Genomic DNA, 22,190 nt, shown 5'->3' with positions numbered 1-22,190 from the left:
AAAATATTAAGGATTATTTATTCCAGTGAAAGTAAACCTTGTAACTGGACAAAAAATATAATTTGGCGGCCTTGTAAAATCATTTTTCACATACGGGCAAATTACAATTTCTTAATTTTTTTCCCCCCAGTCTCTTATCTTTCTCAAAAATTTTCATTCCATTCTCTTTCTGGTAGCAAATTGATTTGTGGATATTTACCAAAATTCTCTGGCCTCTGGGCAGGTCATAGCAGATTGGAAGACAAATGTAATGTCACGATTTTAAAAAAAAGTTGGTAGACAAAAGGCAGGAAAACATAAGCCAGTTAGCTTAATGTCTGTAGTTGGGAAAATGTTTGAAGTTATCATTAAGGAAGAAATAGTGAGATACCTGGATAGAAATTGTTCCAACAGGCAGACAAATCATTCATTCAGGATCGGCAAGGGAACTTACTTGAGCTCGTGGAGGACATCATGAGTGCCAATGGATAGAGGGAAACCGATATAATGTGTTTACTTGAATTTACTGAAGGCATTTGTTAAGGTGCCACACAAATGACATCTTCATAAGATAAGGATGACCAGAGTTGTGGGCAATGTATTTCAACCATCAGATGTCAGAGCAGAATCAGGTCATATGGCTTATTCAGTAATGAGGAGAAGTTAACCAGTAGAAGGCCAGAATTGAGATAAATGGCTCTTTCTCTGGTTGGCAACCGGTGATTGGTGGAGTGCTGCAGGGATTGGTGCGCAATACACATTAATGATTTGGAGGAGGGGACCAAGTGTAGCATATCTCATTTTGCTAATGACACTAAATTGAGTAAAAAGAAAATTGTGAAAACAGAGGACACGGTGATACTGCAGAGATAGATAGAGGGGTTAAGGGTTTGACTGATAAGAGTACAATTGTGGTAACTGTGAGACCATTCACATTGAAAGGAAAAATAGCAAATCAGATGATTATTTAAAAGGTGAAAAACTGCAGCATGCTGTTACACAGAGAGACCTGGGAATACTTCTACACAAATTGCTGCAGCATATAATCATGGGGGGGGGCACATGAGATGTAGGTGTTCATTGCTAATGGGATTGAATTTAAGAGCAGGGAGGTTCTGCTACAATTGTTCAGCGTTGTACCGGGAGAACTATGTGTAGTTCTGGTCTCCTTACTTCTGAAAGGATATGCTGGTTTTGGAGGCAGTGCAGAGGAGCTTCACCACAAATGAGGAAGTTAGCTTATGAAGAGCGATGGAGTAGCCTGGGGAAGGGGTGGGGAACATTGAGCACCATCATGCTAAGAACTGGCGCACCTCAGAGCTGTGTGCTCAGCCCGCTTCTGTTCATGCTACTGACCCATGGATGCATCACCAGAGCCAGCTCCAACAGTGTCATCAAGTTTGCATATGACACAACAGTTGTTGGCCTTATCAGCAACAACAATGAGTTGCACTACAGAGAAGAGGTGGAAAATCTTGTGAAATGGTGCCTCAGTAACAATCTGAGTCTCAATGTAGACTTCAGTAGGACCAGGAATGAGAACCCTGCACTACACATAAATAATTCTGTAATAGAGAAAGTGGAGAGCACTAAGTTCCTTGGAGATCACTTAACTAGTGACCTATCATGGACACTTAACGTATCCTCACTTGTCAGGAAGGCGCAACAGCAACTGCATTTTCTGAGAAGACTGAAGCGGGCAAGGTTACCGGCCACCATCATGTCAACCTTCTATAGGAGCTCTATCGAGAGTGTCCTGGTCAGTTGCATCACAGTGTAATACTGTTGCTGTAGAGAAATGGACCAGTGGGGCATTTCATTTTTTGCTCTATTAAAGCACAATGCAATTTGCAGCCTCAAACCACAGACGTTTGTTACTTTGTCTTAAAATAACTGTTCACAGAAGTCTCGGCAAGTGAACTTAAACTGCCTTTAAGTACTGTTGCGCCAGCAGAAACCAATACATTAGTCTCACAGAGATTAATTCAACCTCTGCGCATTACCCTCACCTTCCTACCTTGCAATTTCCCTGTATTCTTCATGTCATGCCTTCTGTCATTATAGTCTTGACTTATCAGCCACTCTTTGTCTGTTAGTTTTTGATGCCATAAAAGAAAACCTTCTCAAAACTTTAAAAAAAATTGATCTAGCCCTGCTTGCTCAGCAACTTTATCCTTGTGATCATCTCCTTCTCTCAAGTACAGAACACAATCTTTTGGACCATGCTTTCAGTCATCACTCCTATTTTCAGCTGCTGTGCAGCTTTCTTTTATGATCCCTTTTACAAAAAGCCAGATCCTCAAAGAGATTATGTAATACCAAATAGTTGAAGTGTTTGCTAGGAGAAAAGGGGGAAAATGATGGACCGGGAATAAAGTGGGGAGAATAGGATTAATGGGATTGTACCAAGAGTTGGCATAAGAGTCAATGGGCAGAAGGGCCCCACTCTATGCTGAGAGAATATGTGATATGAAAAAAACAAGATTTCATTTAGTCTGAAGCTGTAATCTTCTTTGTTTTGACGTTACAGAGTTTGTATGTTCCTGTCATGATTAAAGGCAAGGTTAGCAGGCAAAGGGAGCTTGGAAGAAGAGGAGATGTACAGCAAGAAAAGGCAACAGAGAAAATGAGGTACCCGAGGAGTATAAAAAAAATGCAAGACAAACCTCAAGAAAGAAATCATGAAGGCTAAAAGAAGACACGAAGTTGCTTTGGCAGGCAATGTGAAGGAAAATTCTAAGGGTTTCTACAGGTATGTTAAGAGCAAAAGGAGAGCAAGGGGCTAAATTGGCCCCTTTGAAGATCAGAGTGGCCAGCTTTATATGGTGCCAAAAGAGATGGGGGAAGATCTTAATGTTTTAAAAACAATCAGTATTCATTCAGGGTGCCATGATTGGCATAGCAGTTAGCGCAATGCCTTTATAATGCCAGCGATCGGGACCGGGGTACAAATCCCACGCTGTCTGTAAGGATGCTGCCTGTTCTCCCTGTGTCTGCATGGGGTTTCCCTGGGGAATCCAGTTTCCTCCCTCCAGTTGAAACATACGGGTGGGGGGTGGGGGTGGTCAAGGTTAATTGGCTGTAAATTGGGCAGAAATGGCCTATTACCATGCTGTATATCTAAATTTACATTTTAATTTAATAAAAAAATTTAAATAGGCACAGAGTCGTGGGAAGTAAGGAAAACAAGTAATAAGGTCGTGGAACCTATACAGATTAAAGAGGAGGAAATGCTTGCTGTCTTAAAGCAAACAAATATGGATAAATCCCCAGGCCTGACAAGATATTTCCTCGGATCTTGAGGGAGGCTGGTGTAGAAATTGCAGGGGCTCTGGCAGAGTATTTACAATGTCCTGAGCCACGGGTTCTCGTACTCTTTCTACTGTGCTATATAACCCAGGCAGCACAGGGGCGGGGGGTTCTGCATAATCTCTAGTATTATTATTCATAATCTTGTAACTGGCTTGGACCTCTGCAGTCCAGGAGGAACAAAGTTGCCCTGTCCCTATCCCTCACAAGTTTAGCAATAGATTGTATTATCTCCTCCAACTTTAATGTACTATCCTATTCATCTTTACTGCACATCCTCGAGGATTAACTTGCAGAAATGAACCTTCCACTATTTCATTCTTATAGCTTTATTCTTCTTTTTCCTTCAAATTCATTCTTGGTATTTCAGTTGACATAGTTTATAAATTCAATGTTTATTATGAAAATGGTAGTTTTGAAATGCTTCCTAGAATTTCCTCTTATCATGTTACATCCATCAAGAACATCCGGATTCCTTAAGGTGTTTTAAGGAGACAAATACTAAGTCAAATAAATTTAATACTGCTCTCTTTATCACATAGGTGCTCAAGAAGATCCTCAGCAATGTCTATAAGGTGCTATCTGTCATATCTCCAGCTGACAACAATAATGAATTATGCTATCACATAATGTTATACATCTGGACTTCATATTCTACTGAACTATACATTTTCCAAACATGGAACCATTGATCAATTTATAACAATAAGTCCTTCACTGAATTTTTGCATAGAAAAGCCAATATTTTAATTTCTATGTGCTTTATTCGTAATTTTTTTAATGATCAAGTATATACTTTATTTTGGGGATTGTAACTGACAAGTGTGCAGCTGTAACTGAAATGAGGCAGCCTGTTGTTGCTAAATCGTGCAGTTTAGTGAACAAGAACTAACGAGCTTTATAAAGGACAGCATTACAGGAACACTCTATTCAACCATTTTGCAAATTTGAACAAGTGTCCTTTTGTAGAAGAAATGATTTAATCTCTTATCATTTCAATGCTTTAGATGAACATACATGGAAATATTTCAATAAGCAATGGCTTGATTAATTCTATTTTTTCAGAATCTCACCATCTCACTTGGTATTGGTGCTGCTGTCTCATTTAATGCAGATTGTCTGACAAACAGCTTTGTGTAGGTGTTCTTACAACCCACTCCCTTCTGAAACTCTACAGTTATCCCTGCTGGTGCACAGCTTTATTGCAGTAGCTTTTGTGCATAATTGAAGATCAACGGCTGTTCTGCGGAATGAATCATCGCACACCAACCCTAGATTTTTGAAAAATAGACCGTGCCTCCATCTCTCGAACTAGAGAAATAAATAGCATTACAATCTATAACTTCTGACAGAAGTTGATCTACAGATATAAATTTTAATTTTCCTAAGAGCACATTAGAAATTGTTGATCTCAAAGAAGTACAATGAGAAGGAAAGCAAAGACAATGGTCATATTATAGATATAGATTTAGTTACATTAATTTGTCTTGAACAAATACTTTAACCTGTGATGCTGATACAAACTAAGCATGTGATAGGATTCTGGAAACTGATAATCCAAAGACCAGGACTAATGACTTGGAGCTTGAGTTCAAACCCTAACAAGGCAGCTGGGGAATTTATATTCAGTTAATTAAATAAATCTGGAATAAAGGGAAGCTGGTGGCAGTAATCATGGCCATGAAACTATTAATTTATTGCAAAATTTCTGCTAGTTCACTGGTGGCCTTTCTGACCAAGTCTGCTCTATATGTCACCTCACATCCACACCAATGTGACCAACTCACACCTGCCATACAAATCGGTCTGGTAAGCCATTCTCTTCAAAACATGTTAGCAAATCCAAGTTGGTCTTGTTATGTCCACTTAGCCTACAAAGTCCTCAGTAACAACATCAACAGGGTTGCGCCAAATAGGGAGATCACTTCTAGATTATTCTTGCTTGATCAAAATTAAAATTAATGGGAATCTGGGAAAATTCTTCACTGGTAGAAGTCAAGGTAGCACGGTTTCCGTGGCGGTTAGCATAACACCTTCACAGCACTAATGATCAGGATCAGGGTTTAAATCCCATGCTGTCTGTAAGGAGATTGTACTTTCTCCCTGTGTCTGTGTAGGTTTTCCTCAGTGGGCTCCGGTTTCCTCCCACCATTTGAAATGTACCACGGGTGTAGGTTAATTGGGCAGCATGGAGTCGTGGTCCAATATGGCCCGTTACCGTGCTGCATGTCTAAATTTAAAATTTAAGAAAAAAAAAATATTGAGAGTTGGGTGGTAGTGCAAAAAGTGAACTCTTTAGTGCAGACAACTGTATCGTGGCCAAATATGTCATTTCTCAACCTATTCAATTTAGGCATACAGCACAGTAACAGGCCCTTTGGGCCCACAAGCCAGTGCTACCCAATTACACCCAATTGATCTATAACCCCTGTATGTTTATTAGGGTGGGAAGAAACCAGAACCCCTGGAGAAAACCCATGCAATCACAAAGAGAATGTATAAACTCCTTATCAAACCCTGTTCCCAATCACTGTAACAGTGTTTCACTAACTGTGCTGCCCTATCTCACAATTCGAGCTTGTGTACAGGCAGATTGTTACACGTTTCAACCTTAAGTTACTGACATTATAGGTTTGCCATTTCAGTAACATAAATTATATCTGTATCTCCTACCTAATGGTCCAGATCCTGTGAAATCAGTTCCTCAAGATTCTTTATCAGGTGGCAGGTTTTGCAAAAGATACCTTTGCAGATATGACCAAGGAAATGACTGCTAATAGTCACACTCACAGAACGACAACTTTCCAGCAACATCCTGGATTATTTCATCACAACTTTTGCATATGCCATGATCTCTTGGTAGTACAGAACAGAAGTGGAAGCATAAGGCAAAATTAATGGTGTGGCGAACCCAAGCAATGACTTTTTATCCTATAATGTTCTAGGTCATTAGGTCAAATGCATGCAAGGTAATCTCTGATTATCATATGCTCAACAAATAAGAAATGTTTCTACTAGTTGAACAATATTTGGAAGAAGCAGAAATTAGCAAGGATATGGAGTACCTGGAGGTGAATGACAAGATAGGCCAAAGTCAGCATTGTTTATATTCTTTGGACTCTGTTTTCAGGGGCTATCAACAACCTGTTGCCGTGTTCCTCTTTTCTGGGACTGGTTTTATTCCTAACCACCAGTTGGTGTTTGTAATGTAGTTTACCCATGGACCCAGTTTGGAGTATATATTTTATATATTATGAAAGGTTAAAAATGGTTGGGGGTCCGAAGGGTTAAGGGAAAATCTTGTCTGACAAACCTACTGCAGTACAGGGAACAGTTTTGGGCTCCTTATTTAAGAAAGGATGTGCTGTCCTTGGAGAGGGTTCAGAGAAGATTTTCAAGAATGATTTCTGGAATGAAAGGATTAGCATACAAGGAATGTTTGAAGGCTCTTGGACTGTACTCGTTGGAGTTCAGAAGAATAAGGGGGACATCATAGAAGCATTTTGAATGTTGAAAAGCCTGGTCAGAGTAGATATAGTAAAGTTGTTTCCCGTGGTAAGCCATTCTCGGACAAGAAGGCACGACTTCAGGATTGAAGAGCGCCCATTTAACACAGAGATGCATGCGGAAGAACTTCTGTAACAAGAGAGTGGTGAACATCTGGAATTTGTAATCATGGGCAGCTGTAGAGGCCAGGTCATTGGGTGTATTTAAGGTAGAGATTGATAGTTATCTGAATAGTCAGGTTATCAAAGGTGATGGGGAGAAGCAGAGGAGTGGGATCAGTTCAGTAGGAGAATGGATCAGCTCATGATGGAATGGCTGAACAGATTCAACAGGTCGAATGGCCTACTGCTCCTATATCTTATGATCTTATTGAATGTACTTCTTTGTCCATCAGAACCACGACCAGTCGAAGTTGACCCGGTGTTCAAGGATGTAATAGCAGTTCTGGATATATGGAAGGCAGTGAATGAAACTTACTTTGAATCTCCTGGTGTCCAATGGACATTACAGTAGTTAGAGCTTGCCAATCCAATTCAAGATCCATCCCCAAAATACATTACATTTGGTGATGAGCATTGGCATTTCTCAGTGCCTTGCCTTACCTTTAAGTACACCCATCCCACATGGATCTCATGCATCAACGAATGCTAATGTTGGCCAAATCCATAGATCAGGAGAATCAGACAAGTTGAGACTGGAGTTTGTATACACATGGTACTCCAAAAAAAAATTGAGAAGAAATGATTCTAAGATATTTCAATATTGTAAGGTGCAGATAATCTAAGGTGATTTTGTCCCTGATAGCTTGGATTTTACATTGTACCTGGTATTCTGAATGCTATGGATGCCTCTCAATGCCTGCAGGGGTTCAATGATTAACACAATTAGTTCTCTTGCATTTTTGCCTTCAGGTATATTGACAACAACGGCTCTGTATATGCTTATCTTTGTGAGGTTTTTCAGTTGGTTGTTTTTCCAGACTCTTTTGTGTAGTCTTCCAAAGGCGCTATTTGCCTTGGCGAGTCTGTTGTCTATCTCATTGTCGATCCTTGCATCTGATGAAATGGTGCAGCCATTTCACAACCTCACAAAGATAAGCGTATACGAAGGCGTTGTCATACCCACACTCCTGTTCGGCTCCGAATCATGGGTCCTCTACCGGCATCACCTACGGCTCCTAGAACGCTTCCACCAGCGTTGTCTCCGCTCCATCCTCAACATCCATTGGAGCGCTTTCATCCCTAACGTCGAAGTACTCGAGATGGCAGAGGTCGACAGCATCGAGTCCACACTACTGAAGATCCAGCTGCGCTGGGTGGGTCACGTCTCCAGAATGGAGGACCATCGCCTTCCCAAGATCGTGTTATATGGCGAGCTCTCCACTGGCCACCGTGACAGAGGTGCACCAAAGAAAAGGTACAAGGACTGCCTAAAGATATCTCTTGGTGCCTGCCACATTGACCACCGCCAGTGGGCTGATAACGCCTCAAACCGTGCATCTTGGCGACTCACAGTTTGGCGGGCAGCAACATCCTTTGAAGAAGACCGCAGAGCCCACCTCACTGACAAAAGGCAAAGGAGGAAAAACCCAACACCCAACCCCAACCAACCAATTTTCCCCTGCAGCCGCTGCAACCGTGTCTGCCTGTCCCGCATCGGACTTGTCAGCCTCAAACGAGCCTGCAGCTGACGTGGACTTTTACCCCCTCCATAAATCTTCGTCCGCGAAGCCAAGCCAAAGAGAAGATATTGACAGAGTTTGACAATTTGTTGAGCTCTACTGCTTACAGAGTGGGGACTTGACACCTACTCCCGCAACAATTAGTCAAACTGGTCACGATTTTGTAGAAACTCAGACTTTAAAGCTGCAAACATAACAATGTAATTCAAACATGATGATTATAATTGGCATAATTAAAATGTGGAAGGAACAATTTATAACAATTTCAAGCTGGGATAATAAAGTAGCTGATACATTTTAGAATAACTTTACTACCTGCCTTTTATCCATCTTGGATAAAATCATGGAGAGGACATCCATGGGCAATTATATCATATTTATTCTCGCAGGGTAGCAATGTTTTCAATACAATTATTTGATTCAACTTGAACCTACAGAATCCTTTTATGAATGAAGAAATGAAGCACCAGGTCTATGAAATCATGTTTCACTAAGTAATAGTAAGTAACACATGGAATATTGGATCAAAGGCCACTTGGCTCAACCTAATTCTGTTCCACACAACTATATTAGCATACACTTCTCCCTCATTTACCAACCTAGCGCTGTTTGAATGCATTAAATCTTTTCATCTGAATTGTCTAATGTGTTAGTGAACTCTATGTGATAACTGCTCTCTAAGTACATTGATATTTTCATCATTCATGAAGATGACATACAAATTGGATATTCACTGATCGCCTCAATGTTTTTTTTTAAAAAACTAAAGTAACTATCCTAAGGCATTGAGTCTGAATGGGATAGTTGTGAGGATTTTGTGGACAATGACAAATGACACTATTCTCTATTCATGCTTACAGCAGCTTATACAATAGAACATCTATGAATTGTTGAGCAGCAATGTATTTTTAGGAAGTCTGCAAAAGGCAGCATGGCAGAGATTCAAGAATGGAATTGTTTGTCTTCTGAAGCAAACGTTACCTCTTGTTACACCAAAGGAAGGATGTGGCATTATAAAGAGTACAGATGAGATTCACTAGAAAGTTGCCTTGAATGAGGGCTGTAGTTATAAGATTGGATAAGTTTATTTTACTAGAATATAGGAGCTTAGAGCCATCCTTATGGAGGTTCATAAAGTTATGACAGGCATTGATAGGTTAGATGGTCAAAGTCTGTTTCCCAGCACATGAGAAGCTAAACTTGGAGGGGAGAAATTTAAAGGATATCACTGAGGTGGTTATCTGAAACAAGCTACCTGAGGAGATGGCAGAGGCATGCAGTTTTAAAAAGGCATTTGGACAGGTACTTTGGTAGGAAAGCGTGGAAGGATATGGGTGTTAATTAAAATTTGAGTTGGCATACACAAGGTGGGCTGAAGGAGACCAATTCTGTTCAGTGATTCTATGACGTACAGAGACCAAACTTGGAAACCGAAGTAGGAATATTTAAAATAAAGTATTTAAAGTAAAATGAAGGAAATAGGAACGAGGTTAAGAGAAACGAGACAAAATTAAATTTTAGAAGTCTCCAACAATAATTTACATTTAAAGAGTTTAGACTTGCTTCCTGTAAAAGGAAAGTTTCTGTGGCAGAAAATATGCTTGGTTGCAACTGAGTTACTCTACTGTTAAATATTCACTGAACTATTACAATGACAAGGTAGATAGTGTTGTACAAGTGTAGCAAATTTAGGGGGATGCACAGTAAATTGGGCAGGCAGTTTCAGGATTTACCAAAGCATGTGCAGTCACCAGAAACTTGTACTTTATTTATATCCCAATAACTAACTGTAAGCCCTGATAGCTTCTGCGTTATTATCGTAAAAAAATATGCGCCATTGTTCTGTACTGCAAATGTATACAATACATTGTTGTTCATTAGTCCTGTAACTTTTTTTATTATATTGAGGAAGAAAGCACTTTTTTCAAACACAATTTTAGACACCAGCACATTTATTTCGGAGCAAATAATATTTATCTGAGATTGCCTTCTGATATATTTCTTCAGAATGCTTTTAATGCTCATCAATAAGAAATATGCTCTTATAATCAGACACATCTACATTCAGAACCATTTTAACTTTGCATTAATGTTTCAGATTTAGTCCGACAAAAGGACAAGATTAACACAATGAACAAAGTATGAAGAACGGGAACACAAACCTGTAATATTATCATTGAGCTTAAGAATTTCAATATTATGTTTTCTGAGGCAGATACAATGCTGAATGTAAGCTCCAGAGGTGGTAGACGAAAAGAATAGAACAATACAACATGAGATGAAACTATCATATGGTTCATGTACTCTGTGGAATACGCAGCAAAGTATACGTGCAGAGAATAGACTCAAATTGTACCACATGATGTACATTTATGATATTTATGGGAATTAGTTTCCTGTGGGCACAAAAGTAGAGCAAAATCTAGTGGGAAATGCAGGAGGATTATATGAAGAATTCTTGTAGCAAATGTGTTGTTGGTAAGATTGACCAGTAATAATCACAACTATCTTTCTATATTCTAGGTATAACTTCAACACTTAGTGTCTTTTCCACATGATTTTCAGTGATCAGTTTTTCATGGGTCTTTGATGTCATACTTATTCAAATACTGCCTTGACATCAAGAACAATCATTCCCACAATAATTCTAGATTCTTCATGCTTGAAACCTGGAGGTTTTTAATTTTGGACCATGTTTTATTAAATGGATTAAATTATTATATTTATGTCCTACTGCTTCAATTATTACTAATTTACAATAATCAAAACCTTTTAATCTTAAACGGTATACTCGTCAGGGATATCCTTTAAGTCCATTACTTTTTGATTTGGTTTTAGAACCATTAACAATTTCGCAAGTGCAGAGATTTTTCAGGGATTTACAGGAAGGGCATTGAACATGAAGTTTCCAAATAGGCAGATGATCTTTTACTTTTTATATCTAATCCAGATACTTTTCCATTCATACTATCTTTGTTATCTCAATTTAGTCACTTTTCAGTGTATAAGTTGAACCTGCATAAGAATGAACTTTTACATTTAAATGCACTTATACAAAGTTATTTTAATTTTCCTTTTAAGTTTGTGAGAGATCAATTTACTTATCTCGGCACTACAAATACGAAGAGAGATAAACATCATTTTAAGTAAAATTTTGCTAATTAAACATGTTAAATTATCCTGAACGAGATGGTCACTTTATCTATGTCTATGATTGGTTGAATTAACTCTATTAAAATGAAGATTTTACCTAAACTTTTGTATTTTTTTCAATCTATACCAATTTTTATTCCTAAATCTACTTTTGATTCACTTGATTCGCTTAGATTTTATTATATGTGCAAAGAAAATGCCCCTATTTAAATAAAGTTCATCTTGCAAAATCTAAAAAGAATGGTGGTTTGGCGGTTCCTAATTTCAGATTCTATTATTGGGCGGTCAACATGCATAACCTGACCCTTTCGTTACAAATTGATAACCGAGTTGATTGTCCTAAGTGGGTAGAAATGGAACTAAATTTTACTAATTTTGGCACTTCTTGGGGTCCTCTCTATCTTCTTCTTTCTACAAATTAACTGACACAATTTGAGAATATGGGTACAATTTAGAAATTTTTCTGGATTTCAGAGTTTTTCTCTTGCTAGCCCTATTATATTCAATCACCTTTGTCAGGCCTGTCACTCTTGCTGCTAGGTCTTTGTAATGGCCACATCACAATTCCAAGCATTGTAACTGGCTCTAAGTTCATCTGCCTTATCCATCATGCTGCCTTGTTCCAGGGGTTCAATGTTTTAGATGCAATAGAGAGGGAGGCAAAAGAATAAGAGGGACTGCATTACCAACCACAAAGAATGTCACAGTTGCATTCATCGAGAATGTAATAGAGGGCTCATCCACACAATATGGATAGAGACCAAAAATAAGAAAGGTATAATATCTTTGATAGGGTTATACTATAGTCCTCCCAACAGCCACCAGGAGAGAGAGAGAGAGAGAGAGAGAGGAATAAGTCTGGAGACAGATTATGGAAAAGTGTAAAAGGAACAGGTTGCCACAATGGGAGTCTTCAATTTCTCTAGTATTGACTGTGACTTCAGAGGCTTAGATGGGGCAGAATGTGTTTAGAGCCATTCAGGAGCATTTTTTGAAGCTGTCTGTAGATAATCCAATCAGGGAAGGGACAACAGTTGTGTTGGGAAATGAGCTTGGCCAGGATACCAGAGATTCAAATGGAGAGCATTTTGGGAATAGTGATCACGATTTGTTATATCTTCAGATAGTTATGAATAAGAATAATCCTGGACTTCAGTGGAATACACTAAATTGAGGGAGGGCAAATTATGACATTATTAGGCAGGAGCTAGAGGCAATTAATGGGAAGCAGCTGTTATTGAGCAAGACTAACACTGACACATGGGATTTGTTTAAGGAACAGCTAATTAGAGTCCAGGTCCAACATGCTCCACTGAAGAGAAACGACTTGGATGATAAGAGAACCGTCGATGACAAGAAAGGTCAAAATAAATGGAAGCATATTTAAAGAAACTAAAATCAGGTTGGGCCCAAGAGGAATAAAAAAAAGGCAGGAAAAAGATCTCAAGCAAGAATTAGGTGGGTCAAAAATGGCTATGAAATGTCCTTGATTAGAAGGATTAAAGATTCTTAGTTACATTTTAAAAAAAAAGGATAAAGGAAGATATTTGAGCTTGGAGTCAGCAATTTGGGTGTTCAGGCACATGGGTACCTGAAAGTGGCCTCAAAAGTAGATACGGCGGTAAAGAAAGCATATGGTATGCTTGCCTTCATTAGGTGGGGCATTGAAGATAAAAGTAAGGTAGTCGTGTGGCATTTATATAAAACTTTAGTTAGGCTGCACTTGGAGCATTGTGAGTAATTTTGGTCATCCATTGCAGGCAGAATGTGGAGACTCTGGAAAAGGTACCTAATGGATTTACCAGGATGTTGTCTGAATTAGAGGGTATGTGGTGTAGGAGAGGTTGAAAAAAATTTGATGCTTTTTCTGGAGCGTCAGAGGTTGAAGGGAGACCTGATAGAAATTTATTAGATTATGAGAGGCACTGATAGGTTTCACAATCAGAATAATTTTTCCCCAGAGTAAAAATGTCACAGACTGGAGGATGTTCTTTTGAAGTGAGGGAGGGGAAGTTTATAGTGTGAGGCAAGTTTTATTTTATTTTTTTTAAAACACAGAGTGTTATATGCCAGGATCGGGCTGCCATGAGTACTGGTGGAAACAGATATGACAGTAACATTTAAGAGGTTTCTATAAAGTTACATGAATATACAGTTTTAGTTTAATTTGGGCATCATTTTCAGCATGGTCCTATGTTGCACTGATTTACGTTAATATCCAAGATGTTATCAGGCTTAATAGCTGTTACTATATCTAGAATTCTCTTTTTGAACTATTGCCAGATATAGTGATTCAAATCAAGTTTACTCATTTTCGTTTGATTTTCAGACAAATTGTCATTGTTAAAAAAAAATCAGGTCTGAGCTTCAAGTGCTCTTTTCATTTTTACCCACCTGATGCATTCTTCAGATATCCATTAGCATCTGCTGTCATATACATGATATAAGGCCCAGGTTGGTTCACACCAAATGGCTATAGAAAGAGAGAATATTAAATTACTTAACAACCAACTGAGAAAAACAAAATCATAAAACCAACGAATTCACAGCAACTTATTAAGTCTTTTTGATATTCAACGGAAGTTTAAGTAACTCATTGTTCAGTTGTCTGTTCAATATTCCTATACAGGCAGCTTCAAATATTTTCCATATATTCATTTAAATGCTACAATGGTCTTTATTTTCTCCTTGAAATTTATTTCAAGCTCTAACTTTCAACAGTGATACTAAATTTATAAGGATATCTTTCTCTAACAAATCTGACATGAATTTGAAATTACTTTGCTAAATATATTCTTAGAATCCCTTTCCCATACAATAGTTTCATTGTTCTAGCATAGTTTAAAGGAATTTACACTTTATCCACCCGAACAACAACATTTTTCATTACATTTACTTCAAATTAATTTATCATTAGCTACTAAATTCCATGAATTTTAACTCTGTTGAAACTTCATTGCAGGGAGCAGATTAAATTCATTTTGAATAAAATTATAAGAGGAATTGACCATCCATGAAGAGAAGCTGTTATTAATCAGAAGCTGCTGGTACCGATAACCTTCCAATCTTTCATTATCTTGCACTAATTCTACCATGGAGACTAGCCTGACCAGCCTTCTATCTAAGATGAAGATAGTATAAGCTGAAACCTTGGTAACTCATTCACAATGCATTCCAGCTGTGATGGAGACTCTCAAACCTCACCTTCATATCAGGTTAAGAGAATAACTGAATTCAGCTTGTTATTTCGTTATATCATATAACGTCAATATGGGTTCAATATTTTAATTGCATCTCTTTAAATAAAAATCCATTTAATCTCATTACAACAAAGGCTTGAAATATATAATTCAGTATTTCCAAGATTCCAGTCTTGCACAAAAGCTAATGAGTAAAGGAAGTTTGGTTAACTAGCAAAAAAAATGCGCAGAAATTTCCCACAGCCATCAAGAATACTTAATGTTTTAATCAGTACATAAATAAATTGGGCTCAGACATCGAATGCCTTTGTATTAATATTTCAAGAGAAATGATGAGAGTGGGGAGGCAGCAAATTTATTTCCAGTCTCAGCAAAGCCCTCGGCATTCGAAGCAAACCTTTGATTACAGACTTTATCAAAACAGCTGTGGACAAGTGTGTTCCCACCAAATGAGTCAGGGTTTTCCCCAACCAGACATCCTGGATGAACAATGAAATCTGGAACCTGTCAAGGGCCAGATCACAGGCATTTAAGTCTGGAGATCCAGATCACCACAGAAGGATCAGATATAATCTATTGAAAGGCAGCTCCCAGGTTGAGTGGAGTTTTTGGATGAAAATGGAAAGAACGAAGGATCCCTGATAGCTGTGGCAGGGCCTAATTGACATAACCTGTTACAAAACCAAATCTAGTGCAGTAAGAGGCAGCAAAGCTTCACATCCAGATGAACTCAATGCCTTCTGCCCTCGATTTGACCATAAGACCAGGAAGAACCACTACTGTGCACCGCCATGTCTCCTGAAGATCTTCTCCTGTTCTTATCTGAGGATGATGTGGGGGTTGCCTTCAGGAGAGTGAATCCAAGGAAAGAATCTGGTGCGGACAGAGTATCCGGCTGAGTATTAAAAACCTGTGCTGATCAACTTGCCAATGTATTCACTCAGGCAGGGCATGATACACACCAATTTCAAACAGGCCTCTATCTTACTGGTGCCCAAGAAGACTGTGGTAACCTGCCTAAATTACTATCTACCAGTCACCCTCAGATCAGCGGAGAAAAAGTGTTTTGTTGAAGAATAGCAGCTCCTGTCTGAGCGGTAACATGGATCTATTCCAATTTTCCTACAGTCGCAACAGGTCTATGGTGGTTGACATCTTACTGGCTCTACATGAAATTCTGGAACATCTGGATATTAAAGATGCATACAATCAGGATGTTCTTTATTGACTACAGTTCAGCATTCAACACCATCATCCCCTCAAAATTGATCAGCAAACTCCAAAACCTGAGCCTCAATATTCCACTATGTAATTGCATCCTAGATTTCCTCACCTCCAGACTAGAATCAGTGAGGATTTGTAAAAACATCTCCTCCACCACCTCCATCAGTAACAGAGCACCACTGGGCTGCATTCTTAGCCCCCTGCTCTATTTGCTATACACATTTGACTGTGTGGCTCAATATGACACAATACCATTTACAAATTTGCTGACAATATCACGGAAGTGAGTTGTCTAAACAGCGGCGATGAATCGGCATTCAGGAGAGAGATTGAAAACTTGGCTGAATGGTGGACCAACAACAACCTCACCCTCGATGTCACCAACATCAAGGAGCTGATTGTTGACTTCAGGAAGGGAAAACCAAAGACATATAATCCAGTGTTCATTGGGGTATCAGAGATGGAGAGGGTGAGCAAATCTTGGGAGTCACCATCTCGGAGGATCTTTCCTAGACCCAATACACTAATGGCATCATGAAGAAAGCATGAGAGCCCCTCTAGTTTCTCAGGAATTTGCAGTGGTTTGGTAATGACATTGGAAACCCTGGCAAATTTCTACATGAGTGGTGGAAAGTATGCTGACTAGCTGCATCATGTTCTGGTATGGGGACACCAATACCCCTGAGCGGAAAGTCCTGCAATAGGTAGTGGACACAGCCCAGAACATCACAGGCAAAACTCTTCCCACCATTGAGAACATCTACAGGGAATGCTGCCATTGGAGAGCAGCAGCAATGAAGATTCCGCACCACCAGCACACGTTCTACTCTCGTTGCTACCATCAGGAAAGAGGTATAGATGTCACAAGACTCAAACCACTAGGTTCAGGAACATCTGCTACCCCTTCACCTCTACCTTCTTAACAACAAACTCAATCAGAGACTAATTTAAGGACTCCTACTTTTGTACTTTAATCATTTTTTCTCACTTTGTACTGCAGTTTGTTTACATTTCTTTGTTTACATGTGTACATTTTTTTGTTTGCTCGACCAATAAATGGTAATTCTACCTAATCTACAAGAAAAGAAATCTCAGGGTTTCATGTGATATCATGTATGCACTCTGACAATAAACATGGACTTCGATTTATATTTATTAATAGTCTAATCTGCTCATAAAAAGATTGACATTCTGTTAAAATTTAAAACAGTGGAACTCAGTGAAACAAGGAGAATCTTGTGGGGGGGGGGGGGGAGAGGAGGGGGGAATGAAATGGTTGCTGTCTTTGATTGAAGTCCTTGCCCATAATGTAAATTTCTTTCCCCCAACTGCTGCTGCTCAACCTGCTGAGTTCCTCCAGCAGTTTGTTTCAGTTTTTATTCCAACATTCATAGTCTCTTGTGAGTCCAACAAATTGTTTGCTTTCCTGATAGCTTGTTTTACTTTTGTCACTTGTACAAGGTCATCAAGATATCTCAGAACAACAACATTTAATAGCCATTTCTAATCTTCTCTTCAGAATAATCTCAGATTTGCAATCATAATATCCATTTGACATCTTGCCCAATCACTTAACTTGTTTAAATCCCTCACCACAGCATACTTCTTCATCTTGCTTTTGTATTACGAGCATAGTTCAATATATTATAATTTGCCCCTCACCTCAGTCATCAACTAGATTCTTCTAAGTAATATAAGAAGTAAAGAACTTGGACTCGATTTGGATGGAGCACAAAAAAGATTTATTATGATAGCCTTAGCTGTAGCAAAAAAATGTATTATGTCCACCTGGAAATTAGAAGAGAGCCTGAGAGTACAGCAATGGTACATATAAATGTATTCCATTGGAAAAAATAACATATAATTTAAGAAATAACATCACAGTATTCGAACAAATTTGGGAACCGTACATGGAACACAATAGAGAAGTCCTACCGCGGAACTCCACCGCCTAAAATGACAGAAGAAGAAGACGAAATGTAAAAGTGTAAAAGTAGAAGACACAAATTTCTTGTTTATTTTCATTGTGTGATGACATTGTTTAATGGGTTTAATGTATCATACATGTTGAACGTTGAGTGAGTGGGGAGGGGGGGTAAAGGAGGGAGGGAAGGGAGGAAAAGGGGAGAAAATGACACTGTGTATATTCAAGAGGGAAATGTTTGTGTGTATTTTGGTCAGTATGGTTCATGGTGTGAAAAATAAAAAATTTAAAAAAAAACTAGATTGCAACAAGAACCAACTTTTGTGGAATCTTCAAACTTGTTTGCCCTTTTATTTTCTGCCATTACTCAATACTTCCCCGGCTAATATATAACCATGAGATTTATGGTTATTTCACAATCTTGTTAAAAGTTATTGAAAATCAAAACAGAAATAATTATTTACACTTATTTACCCAGTGTTACATACTAGACCAGCAGCAACAGAAATACACCAAGACAATGGTATCTTCAAAACAATAATTTGTATTAACTATTAATAACATAACACTTCTTACTTAACTCTAAATTTAACCCCACTATGCACAAATGTTGTGTGTGTGTGTGTGAAAACCATTACAGCTCTGCCTTAATTCTGAAGTAATGATTTTAAAGATGTCAGTTTTGTTTTGAAAATCAGATTCTTTAAATTGTTCTCAAAAGCAATTATGGAGTAGGTGAGAGGCATCAGACTTCTCAAAACTCACAGGATTCTTGTAGTTTTCAGAGAATTCTATCAGACAAATATTTTCCCCTCCTGCACGAAGGTTACAGTACTTGTGATCTCTGCACAATGATTTTTACAAACCCAGTCAAGGGTTACACAAAGTGCCATGGGGGTAGAAATGGACTCATTAGAACTGTCCTCATTTTCAAAGAGACAGTGAAGTGGATTTTCTTTATTGCCACTGATTTTGTGTAACTCCCATAAGGAGAATATAATATTAGAACAGCACCTCTCTCTCTAGATGCTATTGTTTTCAATCCTGTGTGACTTACAGGATGGTCAAGCACCTTCTTCAATGCTGGTAGGAGATTTTCTGGCTTATGTTTGAAATTAGTTCCTTAATATTCAAAAATGCTTGTCTTGAAGTATCTTTACCACATGACATGACATAATTCTTGTCCTTTGAAGATAATTTCAAAGTTACTTCACATCTATATGCTAAAAGCATATGACTTTGTCTCTTCCAAGAGTTTTATGAGCCAATTCCCTCTAAGCCACACATGCCAAACTCTGGCCCGCCCGCAAGATCATTTCAAAAATGTATTAGAGGTGGCCCGCCCTGCAGCGAGAGCCGATGCTGTTTTTTGGTAATGTCACCCCCACCATCCTCCCCCTTCATTGCACATCCTTCCCCATTGTAACACGAGAAATTGTAACATGAGAAGTCTGTCGATGTCATCAGCCGGCAAGCCGGTTGGAAGGCTCCCCGCACAACCAGTCACTTCTCCCACCTGTCGAGCGGTGCGGCGGATGGGCGAGCGCCTGTGATTTCCTGTCGGCGCGACGGGCATGGCAGGCTGCGCACGGCCCCCGGGTAGCATGAGCCCCACGCGACTGGCACCGGACAGCCCTTCCACAGCGCGAGCGCACTTCTCCCGGTCGCCAAGGCCTTCAGCGCTTGCACCCGCGCGGACACCAGAGACGGCTGGTTCGGCCCTGCACGTGAAGAGAGAGATGGTGGCTGTCCACAAAGGCTGATCGGCAGCGTGCTGGGCCTGAGTGGGTTGGTAAGCAGGGGTGGGCAGAAGGTGTAGGTGAGGAGTAGTGGGCAGGGGAAGTTATGGTGGTGTGAGGGGCAGTTAGAGGGAGGGATGAGTAGAAGGAGGGGTGGATAGGGAAGAGGTAAAAGGGGAGGGGCAGGGCGAGTAGGGGAGGGGTGATTAGAGGGTGAGAGACGGGTAGAGGGAGGAACAGGTTGAGGGGAGAGGCAGTAGAGGGGCGTGTATAGGATGGGGTGGGTAGAGGCAGAGCGAGTGGAGTGAGGGGTGAGTAGAGGTTGGGTAAAGGACTGGTCAGGTAGAGGGATGGTGGGTCGAGGGTGAATAGAGGCCTAGAGCCTGAGGAGTGAGCAGGAAATGCTGAGTCCTGATGCAGGCCAAAATGGACACAGCCTGTGAATGCTGACTACATCTCCACAGGGACCAAATATGTTTCCCTCAGGTCAAGCAAAGGGTGAACTTGAGCTACCTACTCCTGACCTGTAACATTATCCTCCTAAAGTTATATCCTAAAGTTTAACATTACATATGTTGAAAGAAGAGAAAACATGCAGATGTTGTTGAAAATTTTCAATAAATATTTAGTTCGGCCCTCAACTTAGTCCAAGTTTTTAATTTTGGCCCTCCGTGAATTTGAGTTTGACACCCCTGCTCTAAGCTATCTGCTGACCAACCAGCAAAGGCCTGTTTTTCTTTAAGCAGATGCCATAGGTAAACAAGCAACGAGCCTTTTGTTTAATTAACTTATTTCCTTGAGCAACCCAATTGTCCTAGATATTTCAATGAACAAACACTTCTCGTTATATTGGAGTTGTTTACCAGTCATTGCGACTCTGAAAATGGCTTTGCTCTGAGTGTAATTGTGTGTGTCTGTGTATCCCTGTGCCCAAATCCATAAAATAACTTTACTTAAAATATATATTTTATAACTAAAGATTAATAATAACACCAATTCTGTCACACTCTCCAAAATAATCTTAATAAATTCATCAAATTTACTTTGTCTTTCAAGTCGACCCATATCACATAAAGCCCTTCCAAGAAATTAGCTCTGTTAATCTTTCATCGGTGACAATACTTATTCACTTTTGGCAACATCACTATCATAAATTTCATTTATATATTCCCTACAATTTCCTTCCTGAGCTGTGAACATACTTGCTGCAGTTTATTGTTTATAGATACAAATGTAAACAAATCCAAAAAAATCAAGAACCTGACAGGATTAAACTACACATAGAGTTTACATAAGTCAGCTCTTTAAAAGTTGCTGATTTAGCAATGCATCTAAATTTCCAAATGGATTGTGAGTGAAGAAAAAGTGCTTTAGATGCCGTCTTGACGTAGAATTTTATAGTGATAGGACGACTAAAGATTAAACTACAAACCATTTAGCTGCCCAAATATAATTCAAGAATGGCGCAGTTCAAACATTCAGATTGTGGCCTCACATTTGTCTTGCTGTTCCTGTTCTCCTGAATGCTGGGTGACTTCATATTAGCATCATTGCACATACACATTTATGTAAACAGAAAGGACACACCAGCAGTAATGTAGTCTGTATGATGAAGGCTGAAAGCTACCCAAGTATGATCTGTGATGTGTACTCTCATTGCCTTTTGAAGTTCCAGCACTTAAATTTTTCTGCTGAAATTTAGAGTTTGAAAGCTTCAGACTTTGGGTAAATGAAACAATGAAAACTAGAGACTATTTGTTTATGCCCCACCTAGCTTTATATGAAAGTGAAAATATAGTTAGCCAGCCATAACCATTGGCCCAATTTATCTTAAGAATGTCAACTAGGCTTGTGAAAAGATCTGAATACTTGCTGAGCCTTGCTAAAAATGGGACATTATCTTTTTTTCTAGATTGAATGAGAATGACAGCACACACAGGAGCAATAGGCACGTCAATACTTTTGAATAGTTTTAAGGAATGAATTTATCTGAGGAGTGAAACATCCTGAAAAATCTGCTGAGTTCCTCCTGCATTTCTGTGTTTTTATCATAGGTGGATAACTACTTGGAAAATGAAAGGTTGTTGTATGTAGAATGAACAGCTGAGGATATGAACAAATCAGTCATGAATCTGTGGGAAAAAAAGCAGGACAGCCTCGAGAGGTTGAGTGCCCTGCTCTGGTTCCCAATTCAAATATTTGTATACAAGTTAATACAAAAAATAGTGAAGTACTTGCAATGAAACCACCATGAAATTCTACTGGGGAAAATCTCATGGATACAAATGCAAGGTACTAAATACACGATACTGGTACTATTAATGCTAATGTTTAAAGAGAAACATCTGCACCAGTTGTGGTTGCCATGTTTTACTCAACACAATGAAAAACGAATGTACAAAATCAAACCTTGAATTAAATGGAAATAAAAATAGAAAATGCTGTAAATATTCAGCAAGTCTAATAACATCTGT

At 39.1% G+C, this 22,190-nt stretch overlaps 1 protein-coding gene across 4 annotated transcripts in view; it reads right to left on the bottom strand.

The window, feature by feature from the left end:
- itfg1 (integrin alpha FG-GAP repeat containing 1) overlaps positions 1-22,190 on the bottom strand; it is a 145,527-nt gene that overhangs the window by 19,073 nt on the left and 104,264 nt on the right. For all 4 annotated transcript variants that reach the window (XM_069901675.1, XM_069901677.1, XM_069901678.1 and 1 more), the window contains one exon: positions 14,024-14,102. In XM_069901675.1, the coding sequence (XP_069757776.1) occupies positions 14,024-14,102 (79 nt within the window). The remainder of the gene's footprint in view (positions 1-14,023; positions 14,103-22,190) is intronic.

This window comes from Narcine bancroftii, chromosome 10 (genome assembly GCF_036971445.1).
Source record: "Narcine bancroftii isolate sNarBan1 chromosome 10, sNarBan1.hap1, whole genome shotgun sequence".
Lineage (NCBI taxonomy): Eukaryota > Metazoa > Chordata > Chondrichthyes > Torpediniformes > Narcinidae > Narcine > Narcine bancroftii.
This window is presented reverse-complemented; position numbering and strand designations above follow the sequence as displayed.